Raw genomic sequence first — 21252 nt, forward strand, 5'->3', positions numbered from 1 at the left:
GGAAGGGCTGGACCAGTCAACAAAGGAGAAGGAAAGCACAGACCAGCGGGTTGTCCCAACCACTTATTTATGTCTCAGGTGACATTTCTGTTCCACTTCCCCCGGCCAGAGAGAAGCAGAGACCCTCCAAGGCAAAAGGGATTTATTTGATCTGCCATGCCAGTAAAGGCCACACAGACAACAGAGAGGATGAGATGCCTGATCTGCACTCACTGTCCGAGGACAAACACATAACCAAATTGTGAAGGGGTGCTTGCTTGGACCGTTCCCATGCATTTCCATGGGAATGGGGCAACTGTTTTTGTTTCTTCTTTTTAATATTTCTTTTATGATTATTTCTGAAATACCCTGCTAGCTGGAGACTTGGCCTCAAGAGATAAGGGAGAGGAAATGTCACAGACTGTTGTCAATAAATTATTTTTCCCATTTCTTGATGCCAGGAAAAGCAGCTTTTGCTGGAGGAAAACAGACCATGGGTAACGTTGTCCTCAAATTATTTGTTTCAGAGATGTTAGAAATTGCAATACACACCAATAGGTATAGCATGTTAGGTGGAAGCTGGCAGCAATGAAAACCTTTTCTGTGGTAAAAGAAAACAACTTATAATCTGAACTCTCTTCTCTTGTGTATATATAGGTGATTCAGGCTAGTTTAATCTGTTCTTCTTCACAAAATGAGGGCTTCATTTTGCTCCCCATAAACACAGGATAAAGAGCTAATTCCTGCCTCAAGAAATGGATCTTATAATTGCAGCCAGAACCAGCACTGCTTGCCAGGAGAGCAGAACAGCTGTGATTTTGCACCACTTCCAGTAGCTGTATTTACACTTCTCAGGTTGGAAGTTTCCGTGCTGATTCTGGTCTCTGCCTCAGTGCATGGAAAAAATAGTTTCCAAACTGCCAACCATCTCTGGGGCTGTCTGCAACTGAAAAACATTTTATTTTTCTCTAAATATTTTTTGCTGATTTTTTTACCATCACCATCTTCGGGGCAAAGAGCTGGAGTCTGATGTGGACATTTCTATATCAAGTCTATTACTTCTGTGGAAGATCCACCCAAATTCAGGCAGGTTATAATGAATGGTTAAGAGTTTTTCAGCTGCAGACCCTCAGCCAAATCTCCCTCTTAACCAGTTTCACTGTCCCAGGCTTATGGACCACAGTAATACTGGACACTGGTGGGATCCCCAGCATTGTACCACAGCTGAGTGATATATAGTGCACTATGATGGTCCAAGTGGTGCCACTTACTAAAAGGCTTTGCCAGAAAGCACTGTCTATAGTTGCATTCTCATGTCACCAGGGAAGCCCATCCTGTGGCCACACACTTGCTACCTCACCCTACAGGAGAGAAAAAGCACCACTGATCTGGAATTGCTCCAAGATGGAGAGTATGGTCAAAAACCAATGGTCTTGGCCTCATTTCCACTGAGATCTAGGGAAAAAAGGCTGTTTTCCATGCCCGTGAGCCTGCAAAACCAGGAAACCTTGCCTAGCTCAAAAAAAACCCTCCTGTTCTCTTGTGTCCCCGTGGCATGAGAGGGCATGGCAGTATCAGCTGCTTTTGCCCACAGCCCCGTTGTTTGAAATGCTCTCTTGATAATCCATGTGCCTCCCACAGGTGGGTCATTGTTGCACCAAACATGAACTACCATTCACTCAGCGCTGTAGCCATGTTGCACTTCAATGGCCTGTCACAAAACACTGCTGTGAGCCAGAGAGTGGCTGAGATGAAATAAATTAATCCATCTCCTCCATCAAGAAGGGAGCTGCTGGATGGGTTGGCAGGAGGACACTTAAAGGTGATGTCAACAAGGTGGACAAATTGGTAAAGAGCAGTTTGGGAGAATCATCTTTAAATCCCCCATGAAAGATGTCTCCAATAAAGCACTAGGATCAGATTTGTCAGGACAAGGTCCTGAGCATCAATCAGACCTCAAGAGCATAACAAATTCATCCAAGACCTAGAATTACATACATCCCTTCCAGCATCTCACCTCCAACTGCCTCTCTCAGGCCCGCTGCAATAGCAGTCACCACGTTGATCATGGGAATGGCACATGCTGAGCTGCTGAGTGCACTAAGAGATGCATAGCATATAATATAATAAAATAATCCTACTTTTCCACCGTTCCTTCAGTCCTCCATTACATTTGGTAACTGTCACCCAAGCCCTGCCATGCAGGCACATCTGGGACGGGAGAGCTGTTTGACAACCACTGCAGCAGCAACAAGGTCATTTAAAACAAGAAATGAGAAAGGATTTCGTATTGATTGGTGATCAGGAGCTGATTAAGGGAGCAGAATGCAAACTGCGTGGGAAAGGTATAGAGACTGTGACGAAGAGTGTTAGTGTTTTGACAGGGACTGGGCAACATTAGACGGTCAATGCAGGCACTGCACTGCCAGCAGTACAGGTCCTCCCAAATCAAAGACTCACCTTGAGGGGGAAACGAGACCCTTCAGAGACAGACCAAGCTCAAGCTGCTGGGCTAAACCCTGCTGTATTTCTACATCCCAGCACAGTCTTGGTGGGACGATTTCCCAGGCTTCACCAAGTGCTTTCATTGAGTTGATGTAGAGGGCACAGCTGGCATGATCAGGCATATGAGAGGCACCTACCACATGTGGCACCTATAGAGACTTGTATGGCAGCTATTTGGGCCAAAGGGACAATCCAGGTAACTGGGCAGTTCCTTTATTTCAGTGGGTACCCAAGGAAATAAAACTAATATTAAATAAAAGTATAATAAATAATAATAATAACAATAAAAAGTAAGATGAACAATAATAAACCAAAATCAAAATCCGTATTAGTAAAATAACGTGTAACAAAATTGATAACAATATAGATATTTTAAAAAAATCACAAGGTTGGAGCCAGCCAATACTGCCATCTTGGTGACAGTGTCTGGTTTTAATATATGATGTCATACACAGTTTAGCACATGATTATGCACACATGGACCATGGGAAGTTAGAATCATGGTTCAAAACCCTCCTCAGCCCCCATCGTTCTCACCAAGCTGTGAACTGAGGCTGAAACCCCAGGTCGGGAAGGGACCCTCCACCCAGACCTGGACCAAAACACAGCCAGGAGTACAGGACCTGCTGCCAGGGATGTGGCTTTGAAGCTCGGTGGCACCAACACACTGACCAAAGCAGGAGGAAACCTTCACACCAAAGCCTGATTCAGGTGCTCATCTTGTGTTCTTAACCAAGAGCAATTTAATATTAAAGGGAACAAGCAGCACCCAGGCCCAGGACTGGCAGCTTCCAGGTGAGTGTACACATCCAGATGAAAATCCCGAAGGTGCCAGGCCTGGAGGATAACATACACTGATGTGCTGCAACACGCATGAGTGCTTCAGCAGGTATCTATACTCAGGGTATGTTGGACAAGCATAGGCAACAAACACCCAACCTGTTGAGACACAGCCTGGGGCAGAAGACAGCAGCACCACTAATGAGATGTTTGACATCTGCCAGGAGCCTTCTCAGCCTCTACACAATTACACAGGTGAGTGTAAGGAGGAGATAATACATTGATAGTGGCTTCACATGGACCTATTGAACCTTAAACGCTGGGTGCAGGGGCTGCTCTCCTCGTAGCCATATGGGTCATCCAGGGCCAGGGTATCTGGGAAGGGAAAAAATTTTCACACATCCCCTTACACTGAATCCACTTGTTTCACGCTTATGCAGGCAGTGGTCCTTCACACCTCCAGCAAAGCCTCTCCAGTGATGAAGTGAACGCTGCCCGGGAAGCATCCATGGAACTGGACCTTCCTGCCCTCCAAAACAGCATGGCAGCCCAACCCAGGTCTTGGGCAGGAGGGGCTCACTTGGCAGGGCTCCTTGGCATGCAGGAGAAACTCCAGCTGCGAGCATGTTTGCTGCATGACTGGCCCCAGGATGTCAGGCAACAGGCAACTGCCCAAGACTTCAGACATCTCTTGCCAGGCCCCATCCTTGCAAGTGCAATCATCCAAGTCCAGCCTTGCAGCTACATACGACTCACACCACAGCCAGGTCCCTCTCCAAATGCAGCTGATGCGGATGCTGTTTGCTACGAGAGGCCAGCACGTTGTCTCAGCTACCAGCCATTGCAGTCATGGAGCAAAAGCAAGTCCCATCGTCTCCTTATTTGTCTACACATCTCCCAAACCACATTCAGTAAGGCACAAAATACATGAGACAAAGGCAGCAAATATGAAGCTGTCCTGCAGTGGACACAAAACTCGCCGACTTTGTTCTCTAGGCAAAACTGAACCACCTTGCATTGTATTGGCTTTGCAAATATAATGTATCTCCTTCTGATCTGGTGGGTCTGACTGGTAGGAGGCTTTTTATACCAGGTGCAACTGTCTTAAAACACATATTGTGAATTCAGGTGCAGCCAGCTTGGGACAGCTGACTTCTGCTGCAGCGGCTAAGATTGCATGGCACTGCTGTTAGAGCTGTGGGCCGCCCAGGGACAGGCTGTTGACTGGAGCTATATAACATCTTTGTCGGGGACATGGACAAGGATTGAGTGCACCCTCAGCAAGTTTACTGACCACACCGAGCTGTGTGGTGTGGTTGACACACTGGAGGGAAGGGAGGGCCATCCAGAGGGACCTGGACAGGATGGAGAGGTGGGCCTGTGTGAACCTCATGAGGTTCAACAAGGCCAAGTACAAGGTCCTGTACTTGGGTCAGGGCAATCCCAAGCACAAACACAGGCTGGGCAATGCATGGATAAAGAGCAGCCCTGTGGAGAAGGGCTTGGGGGTGCTGGTGGGTGAAAGACTGAATATGAGCCAGCAATGTGCGCTCACAGCCCCGAAAGCCAATCACATCCTGGGCTGTATCGAAAGAAGCGTGGCCAGCAGGTCGAGGGAGGTGATTCTCTTCCTCTACTGTGCTCTAGTGAGACCCCACCTGCAGTGCTGCATCCAGCTCTGGGGCCCCCAGAATAAGAAAGACATGGACCTGCTTGAGCAGGTCCAGAGGAGAGTCACAAAGACGATGAGGGGTCTGGAGCCTGAGGGAGTTGGGCTTGTTCAGCCTGGAGAAGAGAAGGCTCCGGGGAGACCTTATAGCGGCCTTCCAGTACTTAAATGGCACTACAGGAAAGGTGGGGAGGGAGTCTTTATCAGAGAGTGCAGTGATAGGCTGAGGGGTAACAGTTTCAAACTGAAAGAGGGGAGATTTAGTTTAGGTATTAGGAAGAAATTCTTTACTGTGAGGGTGGTGAGACACTGGCGCAGGTTGCCCAGAGAAGCTGTGGCTGCCCCCTCCCTGGCAGTGTTCAAGGCCAGCTTGGATGGGGCTTGGAGCCACCTGATCTAGTGGAAGGTGTCCCTGCCCATGGCAGGGGGGTTGGAACTGGGTGATCTTGAAGGTCCCTTCCAACCCAAACCATCCTGTGATTCTATTGGTGTTCCAGATCCAGACCTGGTCAATGGAGCAAGGTTAATGCTGCACTCAGAGCAACCCTGACATGTACCTAGTTCTGTGCACTGACTCAGGGGCTAAACAGGCTGGATAAAGGAAAATGTAATCACACTGTTTTAATTAAAGTCAATGGAAGCTTTCCAGCCGCATCGTTACAGCCCATGCAGAGACAAAAATCCCTGTTCTGCTAAAGGGATAAAGTAAAATGCATTGTCACGCTGGGGAGCTGATCTGAACTTTGTATTCCTCATCTGCTGTATGCTTAATTCTCATAATTTTTAATTAACTGCAGATTTTCTTTGGTTTTGCAACCAACCTTTGAAGCAATTCTTTGTATTCTTTGTAGAAACAGGCTTCGGGGTGTGTGAGCAGGGCTTCTGGGGAGCTTCGCATTGCTGATAAGTAATGATATTTTCTCTACAGCAGGAGCCAGGGTCAAGTGAGATGCGATGTACGGTCTTCACTGATGAGCAAGGAGTGGGAGGAAGCAGCATACTTCTAGCTGTAAAACGGGGACATTAAGAAGTTACAGGCAGCCTTGGCAACACAGAGCTCTTCAGCCCAGTGGTAGAAAATGCATTGCAAGTGCAGCAGCTTTGCTGGAAATCCAGCAGGGAAGAGGTGGTAAGGACCTGTGCAGGCAACAGGCAAGTACCCAGTGGTGATGGAGAGCAGCCACGATGGCCAAGGCTGCTTCTCATGGATGTCACGGCAGACAGTAGGGAGAAAATGATCCTTCTCACAGGTACTGCTGAGTCCTCTGCCTAAAATGTTTGTCTGTGCACCAAGCTGCCAGAAAAGAGAAGGCGGACCAGACAAACTTTTTGGGACATGATGGAAGACCTAAAAAACCACAGAGATTTGGGCTCACAGAACAGGAGTGATTCTCAGGGTATGCTCTAGCCACTGGGCTGAAGTTCACCTTTGGGATCTAAGTAGGTAGTTAGGTCTTCTCCTAAACAACTTGCATGCAAAGTCAAAGGAAGCCTGAAAAGAGGGAACTGGAACCCAGGGTGTACTTTCACATTTTACTATTTTCTTCCATGCATTTCTCTTCTGTGGGGATGTTTGCTGATGTACTAAGTTTTCTCTTTCTGAGGACACGCATCTGGAGGAAGAGCCAAGGGCACTTCAGATTGATTTTCTGAGTTTCACTCAGACTCCATGATACAAATGGCAATTCAGCAGGATAAGCTCATGCTTTTCTTTTTTCATTTTTTATGGATTTCACTAAGAAGCATGAACAGGCAAAAATCCCTCTAAGCAATCATATTACCAGTCTCATTTGCTAGAATTTCATTAAAGCAATTAAAGATAGAATGATGCAATGACTGACCCAGTTCAGGACCCAATTAAGACTGAATCAATAAATCAGTAGGCTGATGCTAAACAGAATTATTGTATTAACATTGCGACAGGAGAATTTAAAGAATGAAATACTTTCCAGTTGAGGTCCCCAGCTCACCTTATTACAACCAACTTAGTGGTGATGGGCACAGCCTGGTACAGGTCCTTCAGCCTGCTGGGGAGCATTGCTTGGGTGCACAGCAGAACAGCCCTCCTGAGCCATGCAGTAGCCATATTTAGCCCTGGGCACCTCTACTTCCAGGCACAGGTGTCAGGACCCTGTTCATGTTCAGTCACATTTGGAGCTAAATCATCTCATCAGTCTATCACCACCTCCTTTGCACAGATAAGTAGAGCCCCCAGGTGTCCTGCTAACAAATCCTTCTTAACCACAGCTGTTGGCTCTTTCTTGAAGGTCTTTGTCTTTCTTCCAGTGGAATTGCTGAACAGTTGGTTCTGTTCCTAGATTTAATGTGAACCATTGGTAAATTCAAGCACATAGCACTCACTGCATAATGTGACTTTTCGACCCCAAATGATCCTCTAGCCAGCATCATGGCAAGCTGTCCTTCAGGAAAACATTTAGACCACTGACCTTACCAATGCATATTTGCACAGATGCTCATCTTCTCCATGGAAAAAAAAAAGAAGCAAAACAGAGGATGAAGGTTGAAAGTGGAATCTGAATTTCTCTTTTGTTCCTTGGGATCTTTAACTAACTTGTACATTATCTGGACTTGTTAGCGAAGGCTCAGTCAATGCTGAAGTCTGTTCTCCTGGAATGGTGAAGTCCATGACCAGAGAGGTTAGGGCATCTCCATCCTTGGAGATATTCAAAAGCTGCACAAGGTCCTGAGAAACCTGCTCTAGGTGATCCTGCTCGTAGAGCAGGGGAGTTGGACCAGATGACCTCCACGAGGTCCCTACCAACCTCAACCATTCTATGGCTGTCTTGAGATCCTTGCAAAGCACATCAGAAGTCAGCATATAAATACTACAAATACTTAGTGAGTGATGGGGAGTTGGAAGTCCCTTAACACGAGCCTCCAAGGTGATCATTAGTTGACTCAGCAGTGGACTCTGATGGTGATATGTTTGGTGGCAGTGAAGGTAAACATTGTCTTAAGAATTCAGCCCTAGCCTGATCATAGCTGAATCCCCTCTCTAGATGTTGTGACCAAAAAGTACCTGAAAGCTTGTCCTTCTTCTTTCCACACCTGAAATACATGATAAATTCTTATCATTTGAGTACTGGAAAGGCATAGTAGCCTAGTCCCACACCTTCAGTTTATGCCATGTTGTTGCTCTGCTTTGGTCTGGCAGAGACATTATAATAATATAATATAGCGTAATATAGCATAGCATAATATAATATGATATATAATATAATATTAATATACTATAATATACTATAACATAATCTAATAATAAATTGCATTGTGTTGTATTATATTGTATTGTATTACATATATTACAACTCCAGTGTGTGCCCGTCAAGTACCTGTGCTCTCTGTTGAGAACAGGAGTTTATCCCTCAACTCCCATTGAAGGTCAGTAGGGGTTCACCATGATCACAACTTTGGTGGCACAGATTTTCACCATGATTACAACTTTGTGGTGGACCACGGCTCTGACCCACTTCGGTGCTACACTGAGTTGCGGTGGATCAGAGACTGGGTGAGAATGTTACCTTTCAGATTCTTCTTTGAGCAAAGGCAAACCTGAAGTAGTTCTCTTATAAATGTGATATATAGCTCTTCAGTATGGAGGGTACCTGCCCAGCTGGCCTCCAAAAAAAGAAGTATTTGTTTGAGATTTATTATGCACTTCTGGTCACTGCTAGACTGCAAGCAGAGGCAGAGATGTGAACACAGCTCTTGCTTCTGCCCTAAAGAAAGAAAATGAAAGAAATACAAGAGCCTATATGGCACCAAAGAAAGCACAAAGCTCGTGAGTTCAATGGGAACAACAAATTGCCTCTCAGCTCTATTATTATTATTAATTTCCCTAAACAAAACACTTTTATGAAGAAGGTAAATGAGCCATTAACTGACCATAACTTTATCAGAATAGTGCAATTACTAAAAAAAAACCCCAAAGATTAAAAAAGAAAAGAAACTTTTGAATTCAGGATAAGTAAACAGAGTTTGGAAGCCAGGAATTTATCCCAGTGTAATCCAGAAAGCCCAAATGCCAAACAATCTGGAAATACTCAATTGAATACTTGCAGTGCTGATCCAGATGGTCCTTCTTCCCCACCCCCACAGTTATAAAGAACTATTATCATCACAGTAATTCAGCATTGTAGAGAGGCCCCACCAAAACAAGCACCCAAATGTGCTGAGCAGGGCACATACCCACAGCAATGAAGGTGCACCTCCTCCCTGAGGGATGTCCAGAGCTGGAAGGAAGTATAATGTGATGCGAACATCATGTCCGCTTGTCCCTGTGGCAGCTTATGGTGTCCTGGGATTGTTCTGGGGCAGTGCAGGCCCATGTTCTCTCCTCATGCAGTCCCCAAAGGGATCCTCACAAGCCCATATCTGAAAACATGGTTTTGTGGATGCACAGACAAGCTAGGAGGTAGGTTTGGCCTTAAGGATGATATTCAGTGTAGGGATAACCAGAGAAAGGGTAGGGCTGTCTATGCTGCAAGGAAACAAGTGCTGTGGCTGAAAGCCCTGTGCATAACATCTTCTCAGCATCATCTGGCCGTGGAGACCCTGAACCACAGGGGGTCTATTCCTGCTGAGGTTGGGTGGCCTTGGAAACTGGGCACCTGCACATGCTCTGCTTTAAAATATACCACTCATGCAAAACTCCTCTTGACTGTGGAAGAAAGCTGCCCATAGCCTAGCGATGCCCACTGGAACCCTGGTTCTGCTGAGGGACAGTGCTGAAGACCAAAGGAGCTGAGAAATGGGCTTGGTATAGCATGAAGAAAGGCTGATGTATGGCATAACCCAGACCCTCAGCACATACCAACACTCAGAAAGCCTTCAAAGTAAGGACAGTCTCCTTCCCTCCAGTGCAAACATGGCTGTGGATTTTGGCAAGGTTGCAAGCATAATATTTTCTATAGCCTCATCTCAATCTTGTCCCTTTGGCTTCTTTGTACTGACATTTTTTTTTCGTTTGTTTCAAACAGCCAAGAATTTGTGGCTCAGCCCATAACAGTGAAGAAAATGCACAAAGATCAAGTAAATACTGACATGACATCAAAAGCCCATCTTACAGCACCAGGATTTCAATGGTCCTGTGGTGATCTTCTGTCCTGTCTCACTGGGAGCTAGGAAAAGCTTCGTGCACACTGGGTGACCACTGAGCCTACAGAGGAACCAGTGATTTTAAAACCAAGACAGGAGAAGGTTTTCCTGGCTGATTTTTGTTTCATGGTGAAATGTGGGACAGGCCTTCGACTACAGTAGTCTGCACAATTTGAGCCAAACCAGGAGAGCTAACTTACACAGGTGAGTGTGGTCCTGAATGTGAAGGGATGGTCAGAGTTCAGGCTTGTGTCATATGGGAAGACTGTGGAGTCTTCCTACAGAATCTGCTGCTCCTCCTAACACTGCGAATCATGTGTCTGTGCCTCAGTGTCACAGTATGCCTCCAACCCACTCCCTGCCAGCGTTTTTGTACTTGGATGTACTTTTCCAAAGATGTACCTTCCCATGGATGTGCTTTTCCAGAGCACAAATAGGAGGTCATCTCATCTCTTCTGGTACAGTCCAGCATCTAATCCTAGTTCTGTGACCACAGTTGCATACCATAGCTTTGAAAGAATAATCAGATTGTTTCTGGTGGCTGTTTCTTCATTCACACTATAAAAGCTATTTAAGTAATTTGCCTTTCTCTTTATGTTGCTATGAGCTGGCCATTATCACTGCTGTTCGTTTTAGCTGTTACCGAACCAGATGTCTAAAACCACCTGCTTTTGACCTTAAGCACAGGCCCACCTCCCTGTTGGGTGCCCAACACCGCTTGTCGGGGTGCAGTGATTTTGCCAGCTATTTTTAAAGGGGAAGGAATTACTGTGTGCCAGTGAGTGAAAGCTAGAAAAGCAGAAATAAAAGTGGGGAAAATCAATAATAAGAGAGGAAAATAAAAAAGCAAGTCATAACACACACTGGGAACATGGTCTGGAGGAAAAGGAAGCCAATGATGGAGCGCACACAAGAGCACTTGGAGCCCACTGCTGACTGCAAAGGGACTTGGAAACGCAAAAATCTCATCTTCTTTCATGATTCCCACCACAGGCTGTGTAAGTCACCAGGACCAGCTCAAAGGTGCAGCGGTCTCCAACAATTGCCTCTCCTTTACCCAGACACATACAGATATTCTCAATCCCCAGGAGACAGCCGTGTCTCCGTATGTTGTCACAGCATCACTTCCAACAGCAGCTTTAGGAAACACCTGAAGGATAAATCATCCTTTTAATACACTTCCCTATGGAGTAAATTGGGGAGGAAAAAGATCTCACTGTCCTTTGAGACACAAAAGGACACAACTACACAAAACACAACAGAGCAGTGAGGCGGCCTTAGAAATTATTCACTCCCTTTCTTGCACATCAGTGGAGGCTCATGCACTCAAAAACATCAGACTTCACATCGGGGTGATTTAATTGGTTTTATTGGAGGAAAACAATTAGTCATCCCTTTAAATTGTCATTATGATAGAAATCTCGATATGTATACATGATTGTCAAGGCAGAGAACCACTTGCGACGTAGCCCCATTAACAACTTGCAGTATTGCAAACTCATTATGCAGATAAAACTTTTGCGATGCCTTAATACATGCATGGAGTAAATACACATTCTCCCTTCTGTTTGGACATGGATGCTGTTATGAACTTGTATCAATCACAAGACCTGCAATATTAGGCACACTGACATTCCTTGCTTAAGATTTCAGCCTTTTTAGAAAACATGCTTGCATTTTCATTAAAAGTCAACCGAGAGATGTTTTGCAGTTGGGGATTTTTGGGGAGTCACTACTCTGGGCAGACTAGGCTTTTTTTTTTTTCATTGTTTGCTGACCCAAATCAAATATCTATCCAAAAAAAAAAGAAGGCCCAAACTGACCAAAATGCTGTTTCTTAACTAGAGGCCAATGTACAACAGGACACTGATGTTGCGCTGACCAGAAACATGAGTTACACCGCACCTCCCACTGAGCTACAGCCTTCCATGCTCTTCACTTTGTGGATCATACTACAGCTTGACTTCGTAAGGCATACCATGTGCGTTGCCATGCTGGGCTCAGGGGTTGCAGATGAGAGATGGGAAAAGTCAGAGCTATTGTGAGCAACCCCCTAGGAGCTGTCACCCACCAGGAACCGCAGCGCACGTCCACTCCTCAGGGAGCCCTTGCACCATGTGCTGACTCAGCAATCTGAATCAGGCTGATTTATAACCATTCTTAATGATGATTTTTTATGCTGCCATGTAGCACTTCCTGCGCTTCTGGCAATGGCGCAGCATCCTGGCTGAGCATCAGCCCTGAAGATGGGTTCAAGACTTCTTGGTGCTTTCAGGCACCACGGAGCAGTCCCTGGCTGAATTTCCAAGGAATGACACTTGCTCCCTATGCCACCAGCATGGTGCTTTCTCTCCAGCCCCACTGCTTGGCATGCCCTTGCCAGGAACCCAGAGCAATTTCCCAGCCCTTTCAGATGGCTCTGCTTTGAGTACTGGGAATTTGAGCATCTTCCACACTAGCACTCAGGAGCTGGGACCAATGCCCTGCTGTTGCCCACAAGAGGATTGGTCCAGGGGTACCACAGGTACCATGTGGCCATCCTGTACCCTGCCTTAGAAAGACCAGCACAACTGAAAATGGGTCAATGATTAAGGGAAGAGAAGGCAAGGGCGTGATTTCCAGGTGGAAGAAGGAAAAGTACCGCAGCAAACTTCTCCAAATAAATGGCAGTACTACATGGAGGTTCAAGGATTAAATGCTAGTATTTAGGTGGTGGTGCTTTGGAAAGTATGGGATAATTAGCTCAGCTCTCTCTGCCCTATTTTGTGCAGGCAAATAATCACAGCATTTTGGTCCCCAAAATGCATTTCATTCTGCAACAGATGAGAAAGGAATATCTTGCAGGCAGAGAAAAATACTAAGTATTGAGCGAACCAGTCTAAGTTTTGACTAAAAAACCTGAACCAAATGAAAAAAAGTAAAAACAAAGAAACACACCAACATACTTCTTGGTAGTCCTGAGCATTAGCAACTCAGGGAAGGAATTTTTGATGCGGATCAATTTTTTAAAGCGTATTAAAAAAGGGACCCTCCCCTCCCCGACTCCCTGTTTCTATGCGTGTGTACATGGCTGCTGCATAGTTTTAAGCTGCTCTGGATGGTGACTCTTCCTGTACATGCTGCAGAGCATTCAAAGGAAAGACAAAATATACATTATCAGGCTTTGCAGTATCTTGTTTACAGAACATCAGCTTTTGCATTTACTCAAACTTAATGATGGATTTAGAGTTACAGATACACTGAGTCATTTAAAAGCAAAACGTAGAAGTAAACCCCTCGAAGGAAAGATTGGGTTGAATGTGCATAAAGAAAAGGCTTGGGGAATACAGAAACAGTGAACAGCAGTTTAATACATGCAGTGCAGTATCATGCATTTATTGGACATTTGATGTCATCATTAGTTCAGCAATGTTTTTTTCACAACGCTTGCGAGCATACATGCCCTGATTCCACTCTGGAGTATGGAAAAAATGTAAGAGCTGCTCTTCTAATCTGATCATTTATGAAGAGGAGGGAAAAAAAATAGCTACCTGGACAGATCAGTGGCACAGTTTGTGGTGGGGAAGGGGTCTCGAAAACCAGAGTCTGGGCTAAAGAGGCTTTATCCTCTGTTACAAACACTATTTACACAGTTTTGACCCAACTGTGCAAAGTTGGACCAAAAAAACCTGAACCAACTCCTGATCTCCCACTGGTGGGATCTCTGATCCCTGGGGCCACAACAAGCACACACACAAGCACACACACATGCGCACACACGTGTGTCACAGAGACCGGACCACCCCGGCAGACAGGATGAGAAGGCAGGACCCAGCTGCAGGGATGTGGGGAAAAACGAAAGGGATTGCGTAAAACTCGCTGCTGGGCAAGAAATAGCGAATTACTGATTTACCAGGGAAAACTCTGCGCGTGCAACATTTGCGAGCAGGTTGCTGTTTCCTCACTCAGCTGTTGCTGACAGTGGTTTGCCAACTGATCCTCTGCGCTTGGTTTAGATGCTGTTTTCCTGGGATACCACAGGCTCCATGCGTATTTCCACTTTCTGCTTGAATGAGTGTAATTCTTTGCATCAAGTTTCTGGTGCAAATAGGCATGATAATGAAAGCAAAACTCCCTTCCCATGAATAATTTCTGGGATGCATTCAGGCCCCAGTTCAGATGGATAAATATGCATGGGAGCAAGAACGCAAGTAATACCATTAAATGAGAATTTCCATACGCCGAAATGAAGATACTTCTGTACCTCAGGGCTCAGTCTACAAACTGTTATTTTGCCAGTTGATGAATCCTCTTTGGAAAGAGCAAAAGCAACAGGCTACAGGCTGCATGAACTTGTTGGCAAAGTCAATCTGGTGTTTTGATGCAGTGCTCACCAAGCCCTGCTCAGGGCTGGAGCTCTTATCACAGGGGGAAATAATAGCACAGGCTTCCCTCTATCTGATATAGTTAACACCAAGTTCACACCAAAGGACAATATTCTCCCTGCCTGGCAATGGCTGAAAGCTATCCGACTTTCCCTGGGGGCTTGTTTCCCCAAAAATAGGGTTACACTTAGTGAAGGGGCAGCCTCCAGGCCAGCTGCCACTGCATTTCTTGGGCACCTTGGAGGTCCACACTCTGGTTTGCAGAGGGTTTGGGGAGAAAAGCCAGAGATCAGAGGCTGTGTTGGCTCCTAGGGCGGGGAAAAGCTTTGGACAAGCCCTGAAGTCCCTCAGGGCTGGGCAGGGGCCCAGAAGACAGAGAACTGGTTATAGAAAAAATACTGTCAATAGCCATGGAGGTATGCAGGACACAGGCACCATGGAAAGCCCTACCTAATGCTTACTGCAGAACTACATGGAGATCTCTACCAGTGGGCCGACACCCTTTTTTGTGGTTTGATTCATATCAGGAACGAACCTCTATCATTGCTTTGTTTTATTTCAGCACCAAAACCATAACAGACACACAAGGCATAGGCAAAATCCTACTTTTTTTTCTGCACCCACTACTCTAATGGAACCTGTACAATAGCAACCAGGACAGAAGAGACATCACCAGCAGAAGTAACACAGTCTCAGGAAAGCATCACTGCCAGTTTTTCCCCGTACTCCTACTTCCCCACTAGTCGTGCCGTGGGGACAATATCCATTTCGTGCTGCAGAAGGGGTGATCCAGCAGAAAGTTAGGATGCATTGGGGATGAAGTCACATGCAAAATCAGCAGTGGAAGCCCCTGCCACTGCAATACTGACTTTCAGCTCGCAGAGTTCACAGGCAGCCTGTCCTCACAACTTCTTCTGCAGGCTAAGGGGCCAGCTGGAGGCTTTCTGGATTTTTTTTGTTGCTTTCCCAGCAAGAGCACTGCTGTTGGCATCAGAGATGGCCTCTGTGACTCTGGAGGTAAAAATCAACAATCAAAGCTGCAAGCAAAGAAAAAGAAGGGGAAGGAGCTGAGGAAAACAAGTTACAAAGGAAAAACACATCGGTGCCAGTAAAGTAAAGCAGAAAAGGGTAACAAAACAGGTGAGTCCAGGCTGAAGTCCTCATGCGAGGATCAAATCACACACTGTTTAGTAGGACGGTTCACTGGGAAAGAGCCCAGAGGGATTTTTCTACCTGGTCCTTCATGGCAAGGCCAATTGGGGATTTGTTTTGAATCTTCTACTTTGGGGCTACTAGCCCTTTCCCACACGCACACATTATTTAATCCTGGCTTTGCATTCGCATGTGAGAGTGGCTAAGCAGAGGTGCATTGGGGCAGGGGCAGGACACACAATGGCACCGTAGCATCCCCAGCAAGCGATGCTGGAGTGTTTGCCGTACCAGGCCGTGCTGCCGAGGGGCAAATGGCTCCACCCCCCTCCATAAATCTAGCCTGGGGGCTGCTAAGCCACCCCAGTTAACAGATTTACCCAAATTTAAACTGAGAAGTTTCAACCAAGAGATACTTCAGGACTCAATGACAGGAGATCTCTCTAAGCATTTGGTGAACCCCAGTCAGGTCTCCAGCTGTGTTTCATTGATATAAAAGAAAAGCTTCCCACCACCCAAAATTGTAGCAGAAAGAAACAGTTTTGCTTTTAAATGCTTCTGTTTCTTGTCTTAAGATCCCAGCAGCTGATAGCAAGCCAAAGAAAATGATGATAAATTACACAACTATAGCAGAATATTAGTTGCAGGAAGGAAAACGAATCACCCTAATTCCAAGTGTGGAAGGAAAGAATACCCCTCCCAACAAAAAACACAGAAAGCATCCAGCAAGGAGGGGCAGCCAGCATATGGGAACCACCCCCAGCTGCAGGACAGCATGTCTGCCTTTGCTCCCGTCACTGCTCTTTGTTTTGCAGATGGAAATCCATTCTCTTTTCTCTTTTTTTTTTTTTTTTTTTTTCTGTAAGATATGTTTGGATGCTGTGTTTTGGTTAGTGGCCTCAACAACTACATCAAGTTCAAACCAGATCTTGAGTTTCAGAAGAGAAGGCAAAGAGGGAATGCTTGAGCTCTGATCTTTGAAACAACTATACAAAGACAAAAATATTACCTAACCAAATCTTGCTTTTGGTTGTATGCATGTAAACGTGGGTAACTCCACTGACTCCAAACCAGGGGGCTGCCTATTTACATCCATGCAACTGGAGCAGAATAGGCCAGCTGAGTTTATGTGGGTTCAAAATAACTTTAATTTCTTGGGGTAGGAGTCTCTCTTAAACTAAAGCTTCCTTACTCAGGCTGTCAAAATTAAGTGACCTTAGAATGGGTTTAGATTGTGTTATATTCATTTTCAGATACCTTTGCAGCAAAATACAAAGACCCCTGAGGGTAAACACCGATAAAGCTCTTCCTAAAACTCTTCTTTCAGTGGGGCAGGAGTATATGGTGGCAGTGGTCTGGGGATGGGGACAGGAGCATGACTTGCAGCAAGGAGATCCTCTACCCTTCGGTCTGCCCAAATCTCGGTCAGGAGTCCTCACTGGGGAAATTATATGGAGTTTTGCTACCAACCCCCAAAAGGCCAATATCTAGCATCTTTCCTAAACCAAGAAGTTGAAGTTGAAGCCTTTCTGTGTGAGCACCCATGCCAGCTGCAACATGGTTGGGGCACCGGGAGCTCCCAGGGGCTCACTCAGAGCAGTTTAATACTGAGGAAACTTGAGATCTATCTCATGCAACAGCTTTAAGTACCACCAAAGGAGTGGCTATATCAAATGGAGTCAGCGCTCCCTGCCACCTGCTTTTCCAGCTTTTAGCACTCAAAGTACGATGGATGAAATCCCGGGTCTGCTGGCTAAAGACAACTGGCTGAAGCTGAAGCAGGTTTTTGAAGTATCAATGAAAAATACAGATCTTATGGCTTTTCCCAGCATGGTCACTATTGCCTGATACATTCAGATGTGTCTGTGATCGGCTTTCACAACTTCTTGTGCAGGATAAATGAGGCGAGCGTGGCAATAGAGCACACTGTGGGGAATGGCTTGTGCCTCTGGTGGGGTATGGACCTGTCTGGGGTGCGAGAGGCTTACAGCCGCAGGGGAAGGGTGCTTGCCTCTGCTGCACACCTCCCTTCTCTCCTCCTCAAAGGGAAATCACAGCTGGGAATGGCATAGAGGTAACCTGGAGCCTTTCAGCAAATCCGGGCAGATTTGCTCTCCTCTCTGTTTCAAGCTGTTTAGACGCATGGCTGCACAACAGTCATAGTGGCTGTTCCTAAACAATGCACCAGCACCTGGAGTCTGGGAAGTGCATGTATATAGTAACTAAAAAAAAAATGGGGAAATCAAGCTTGCTTTTGTATACGAGCTTCTGGGGAGAAGGAGGCAGTGCCACCAGTGCCCCTGCATGTGCCTGTGCCTTTCAGTGAGGTCCTGCTTTCCAGGCCAAGCACTCCTTGCCAGCCCTTGGCCAGAGCGAAGAGTGATGGAGCAACACTACACCAGATCCTGCACTTTACACCCAAGTACCTGCCAGAGCTTCACAGAGGGGTGCAGGCATCACCCCTCTCCCCAGGGGTGAAACCCAGGCATGCAGAGAATAAGGTCCAGACTTTTCTATTTGGTTTTTGATACCTAGTTTTGGCCACTCTGTGAGGTGCTGAGCATCAGCCATGCCAGGCAAAGCCCTGAGGAGCTGCAGGTGCTCAGCACCTCTGGCACGGAGCTCTCAGGCTAGATGTGCCCCGCACCAGAGGCCAGGCTGGGAGGAGGCTGGTGAAATAAATGTCTTGCTCAAAGGCAGCACAGCAAGTCAGAGGATGACTACAACTCCCAGCCTGACGCCTTCCTTTCCTTTCACTCTGCTTGTAACACACAGCGACTTGAAGGAGATGGTTGCTGCAGGATGAGACCATGCTCTGTCACTGTGTTTGCTCAGCTCTGGTCAGCTCCTGACTGGCACCGTGTGCCTCTGCTCTGAAACAAGGGTGCTGCAGATCCCCAATGCTACAGGAATGAGGCCAAGGCTGAGCTGACTCCCAGCTGGTGGCAATTTAACTCTCGCCATGGCTTTCAAGAAGGAGGAGGGGAGGGAAAGCAGCAGTTTCTTAAGCTGAGCAGTAACAGCTCTGCTAAAGCCAGACAGATTTGCAGTCCAATTTGAGGAGCAAGAAATGGCATGCCATTGAAATTCTCCCGTGTTGCAAAGTTAATGTCAATTCCTGCCTACAGAAATAGCCTATCCCCCAGCAAACTGGAAGGAGGGACATTACTGGAAGTACTTTTTAACAGAAAAAAAAATAATGCTCAGAAAAGTATCTCTATTTAAATAATCCAGTTGAGATGTTCGTAGTTAATGGAAAAAAAAATACAACATATACTGTTACCTATACTAAGAAAAGAGTAAAACGCTGGGGAAAAGAATGAGTGTTCATCAGTTAGAACATTGCTAGACTCACATATATATATATATATTTATATATATGTATATATATGTACAGCACCAGAGACTGTTAGATCCGTTCCCCCTGGAGTCATTGAAGTTTGTGATAAATGAAACATTTCAGAATTGCAGTATAAAATATGGCCATAAAAAATCTTCTTTCTTCTAGTCCTTCGCTGAGCGTGCACCGCAGGGTGGGTTCGCGCAGAGGCAACCTGCCAGCCCAGCCGCCTGCCCGCTCCTTGCCGCCCCGTCTCTCACTTGCTCCCTGTGTGCACTGTGGTCACTGTGGTGGGTCTGGGTCTCCGGTCCCCTCCTACTGCAGAAACGCCTGAAGAAGCAGATGAAACAAAACTACAGAGAGTGGATGGAGACATACCTAAAAGGAAAGCCAGAAACAGAGTTAGCAGTGTTATTTTTGGAGGTGGGAATGTGGGCAAAGCTGAGTTTCTTTTGTAGCACTCTACAGAGCGGAGGGGACCGCAGCTGGAGACGGCACTCCTGCTCTTCCCACAGCGGTGGTTTGGCTGGGTACCTCCACGGGGCATCTTCTGCCCTCCTGGCCCAGGGCCGTTCGCCTACTGCCACCACCAGCAGTTGTCGCAATGAATAGATGTCCAGCTTTGGTACATGTTCAACCAGACCGATTCCACATTTCTGGGGGTGAAGACAAAGAGTTGTGGGACTCAAAAATCCCTCCAGCATTGTACTTGCTCGGAATAATTTTCCTCATGGTCATGTTAAAGATGATTAAACTTCTCATCATGACCACCTAGCTAAATGAACAGACCATGCACCTGGACTAAAAAAATTTCCCCAGGCATCCTGCAAAGCTGCTGATAAAAAAGTGCGGTGGATCAAATTCATCGCTGAGTTCCAGTAAACCTAGAGGGTATGCAAATTTGTGTGACTTGGACATCATTCTAGCGACAGCTTACATCGCTCCAGGTTTTGCTGGTGTGTCTCCAGGACATGCAGCTAAGAGACGTAGGTTGACGTAGGTTGAGTATCTGGACTCAAAATTTACCCAGGCAGTTCCTTTTGAACTAATCAAAGACTTCTGTCAGATATTTTTGATGAAAAAAAAAAAGGGGGTTTAGCTAAATTAAAATGTTTATAGAAAATGTGCGCTTCCAGTGAACCATCCGCCACAGCTTTAAAAACCAAAACCCTCCAAAGTATAACCCCTGAAAACCCAAAGTAGGCTGGGTTTTGAATGACAGATTCAAGATTTTGCTATTCCAGCACAACGTCAGCAGTTTCTATGGAAAGCATTCATTAAGAGAAATAAAATATATCCTTGCCAGAGCTTTCTGTGGATGAACTACCCCTCTCCCAGCAGCGGCTGAGACCCCACAGGGGAGATCCTTAAGATTTTTCCAGCACGTGCAGCTCTCCTTGCAGTTTGGCAGCCTCATAGGCACTGATGTGCAAAGGTAGCTCCGGTGTGAAAAAAGCTGCTGAATGGGGACCTGGCACGGTCACCTCGCTCTGACAAGATGCAGGCTCAGAGCGGTTACGTCTACAGTTCATTTTTCCAGCCTTGTGAATAAATGATGGATGAAACCTATATTAATATATTCTCAGACTGGAGGTTGATATGGCCCCTTGACTACTTGGGATCTTTTTGTTGCTTGTTATAACTTCCAACTACTTTTCCACGCTTGAAGGTGGCATGTCAACCTCAGGGGTGACTATGCTGTACCTACACTCAGCCACATCCCGTTTCCCAGCAGTATTGACATTTGACACCTTGGCTTCGTGCTGCAATTTATCTATTACCTTAAAAATACAGCAAACTAGGTCCTGTAATTAACCTAGACAGTCCAATAATGTCTAAACAGAATAAACCAGGCATGGACTGAGAAACAGGCTAACACACTTGAGAAATCCCGACCGAGTCACTTAAACTTTCCTGACAGGTAGCATAACCCAGCCCAATGCATCACCTCTACTCTGCTCTAATACAGAGAACAGAATTAGAATGCAGCCTGACATAACCTACTTGTATTTAATTGTCTTCAACGATGTGAAATTGCTGCATTTGAAACTATTTGGAGAGCTCATTAAATGTCTATTAATAGCATTAGGCAGTACCATATTTTGTAATGGTGGCACAGCTGTTTCATGTAACTTGCTGCATGGGATCTTTCTCGTGCAAGAAATCTGTCCCCAGAGAAAACTGCTGAGAAAGAAAGAGGCAGGACAGAGACCTCAGAGGTTTCCTTTTTCCCAACAGGAGGTATTTGGTGGATTGCTTTGATATGTCAGTTCCCTCTTAATGTCACTCCTTGTAATTTGCTGCTGGCTCTCCTCACTGGTTCTCTGGGGCTCCAGCATCTCCTAACT

At 46.0% G+C, this 21252-nt stretch overlaps 1 protein-coding gene across 1 annotated transcript in view; it reads right to left on the reverse strand.

The window, feature by feature from the left end:
- Positions 1–19160: 19160 nt before the first annotated feature.
- The window catches only part of CAMK1D (calcium/calmodulin dependent protein kinase ID), a 222704-nt gene continuing 220612 nt past the window's right edge, over positions 19161–21252 (reverse strand). Inside the window, exon 11 of the mRNA XM_086474695.1 lies at positions 19161–19282. Coding sequence (XP_086330821.1) covers positions 19161–19282 — 122 coding nt within the window. The remainder of the gene's footprint in view (positions 19283–21252) is intronic.

This window comes from Leptosomus discolor, chromosome 1 (assembly GCF_034619465.1).
Source record: "Leptosomus discolor isolate bLepDis1 chromosome 1, bLepDis1.hap2, whole genome shotgun sequence".
NCBI lineage: Eukaryota > Metazoa > Chordata > Aves > Leptosomiformes > Leptosomidae > Leptosomus > Leptosomus discolor.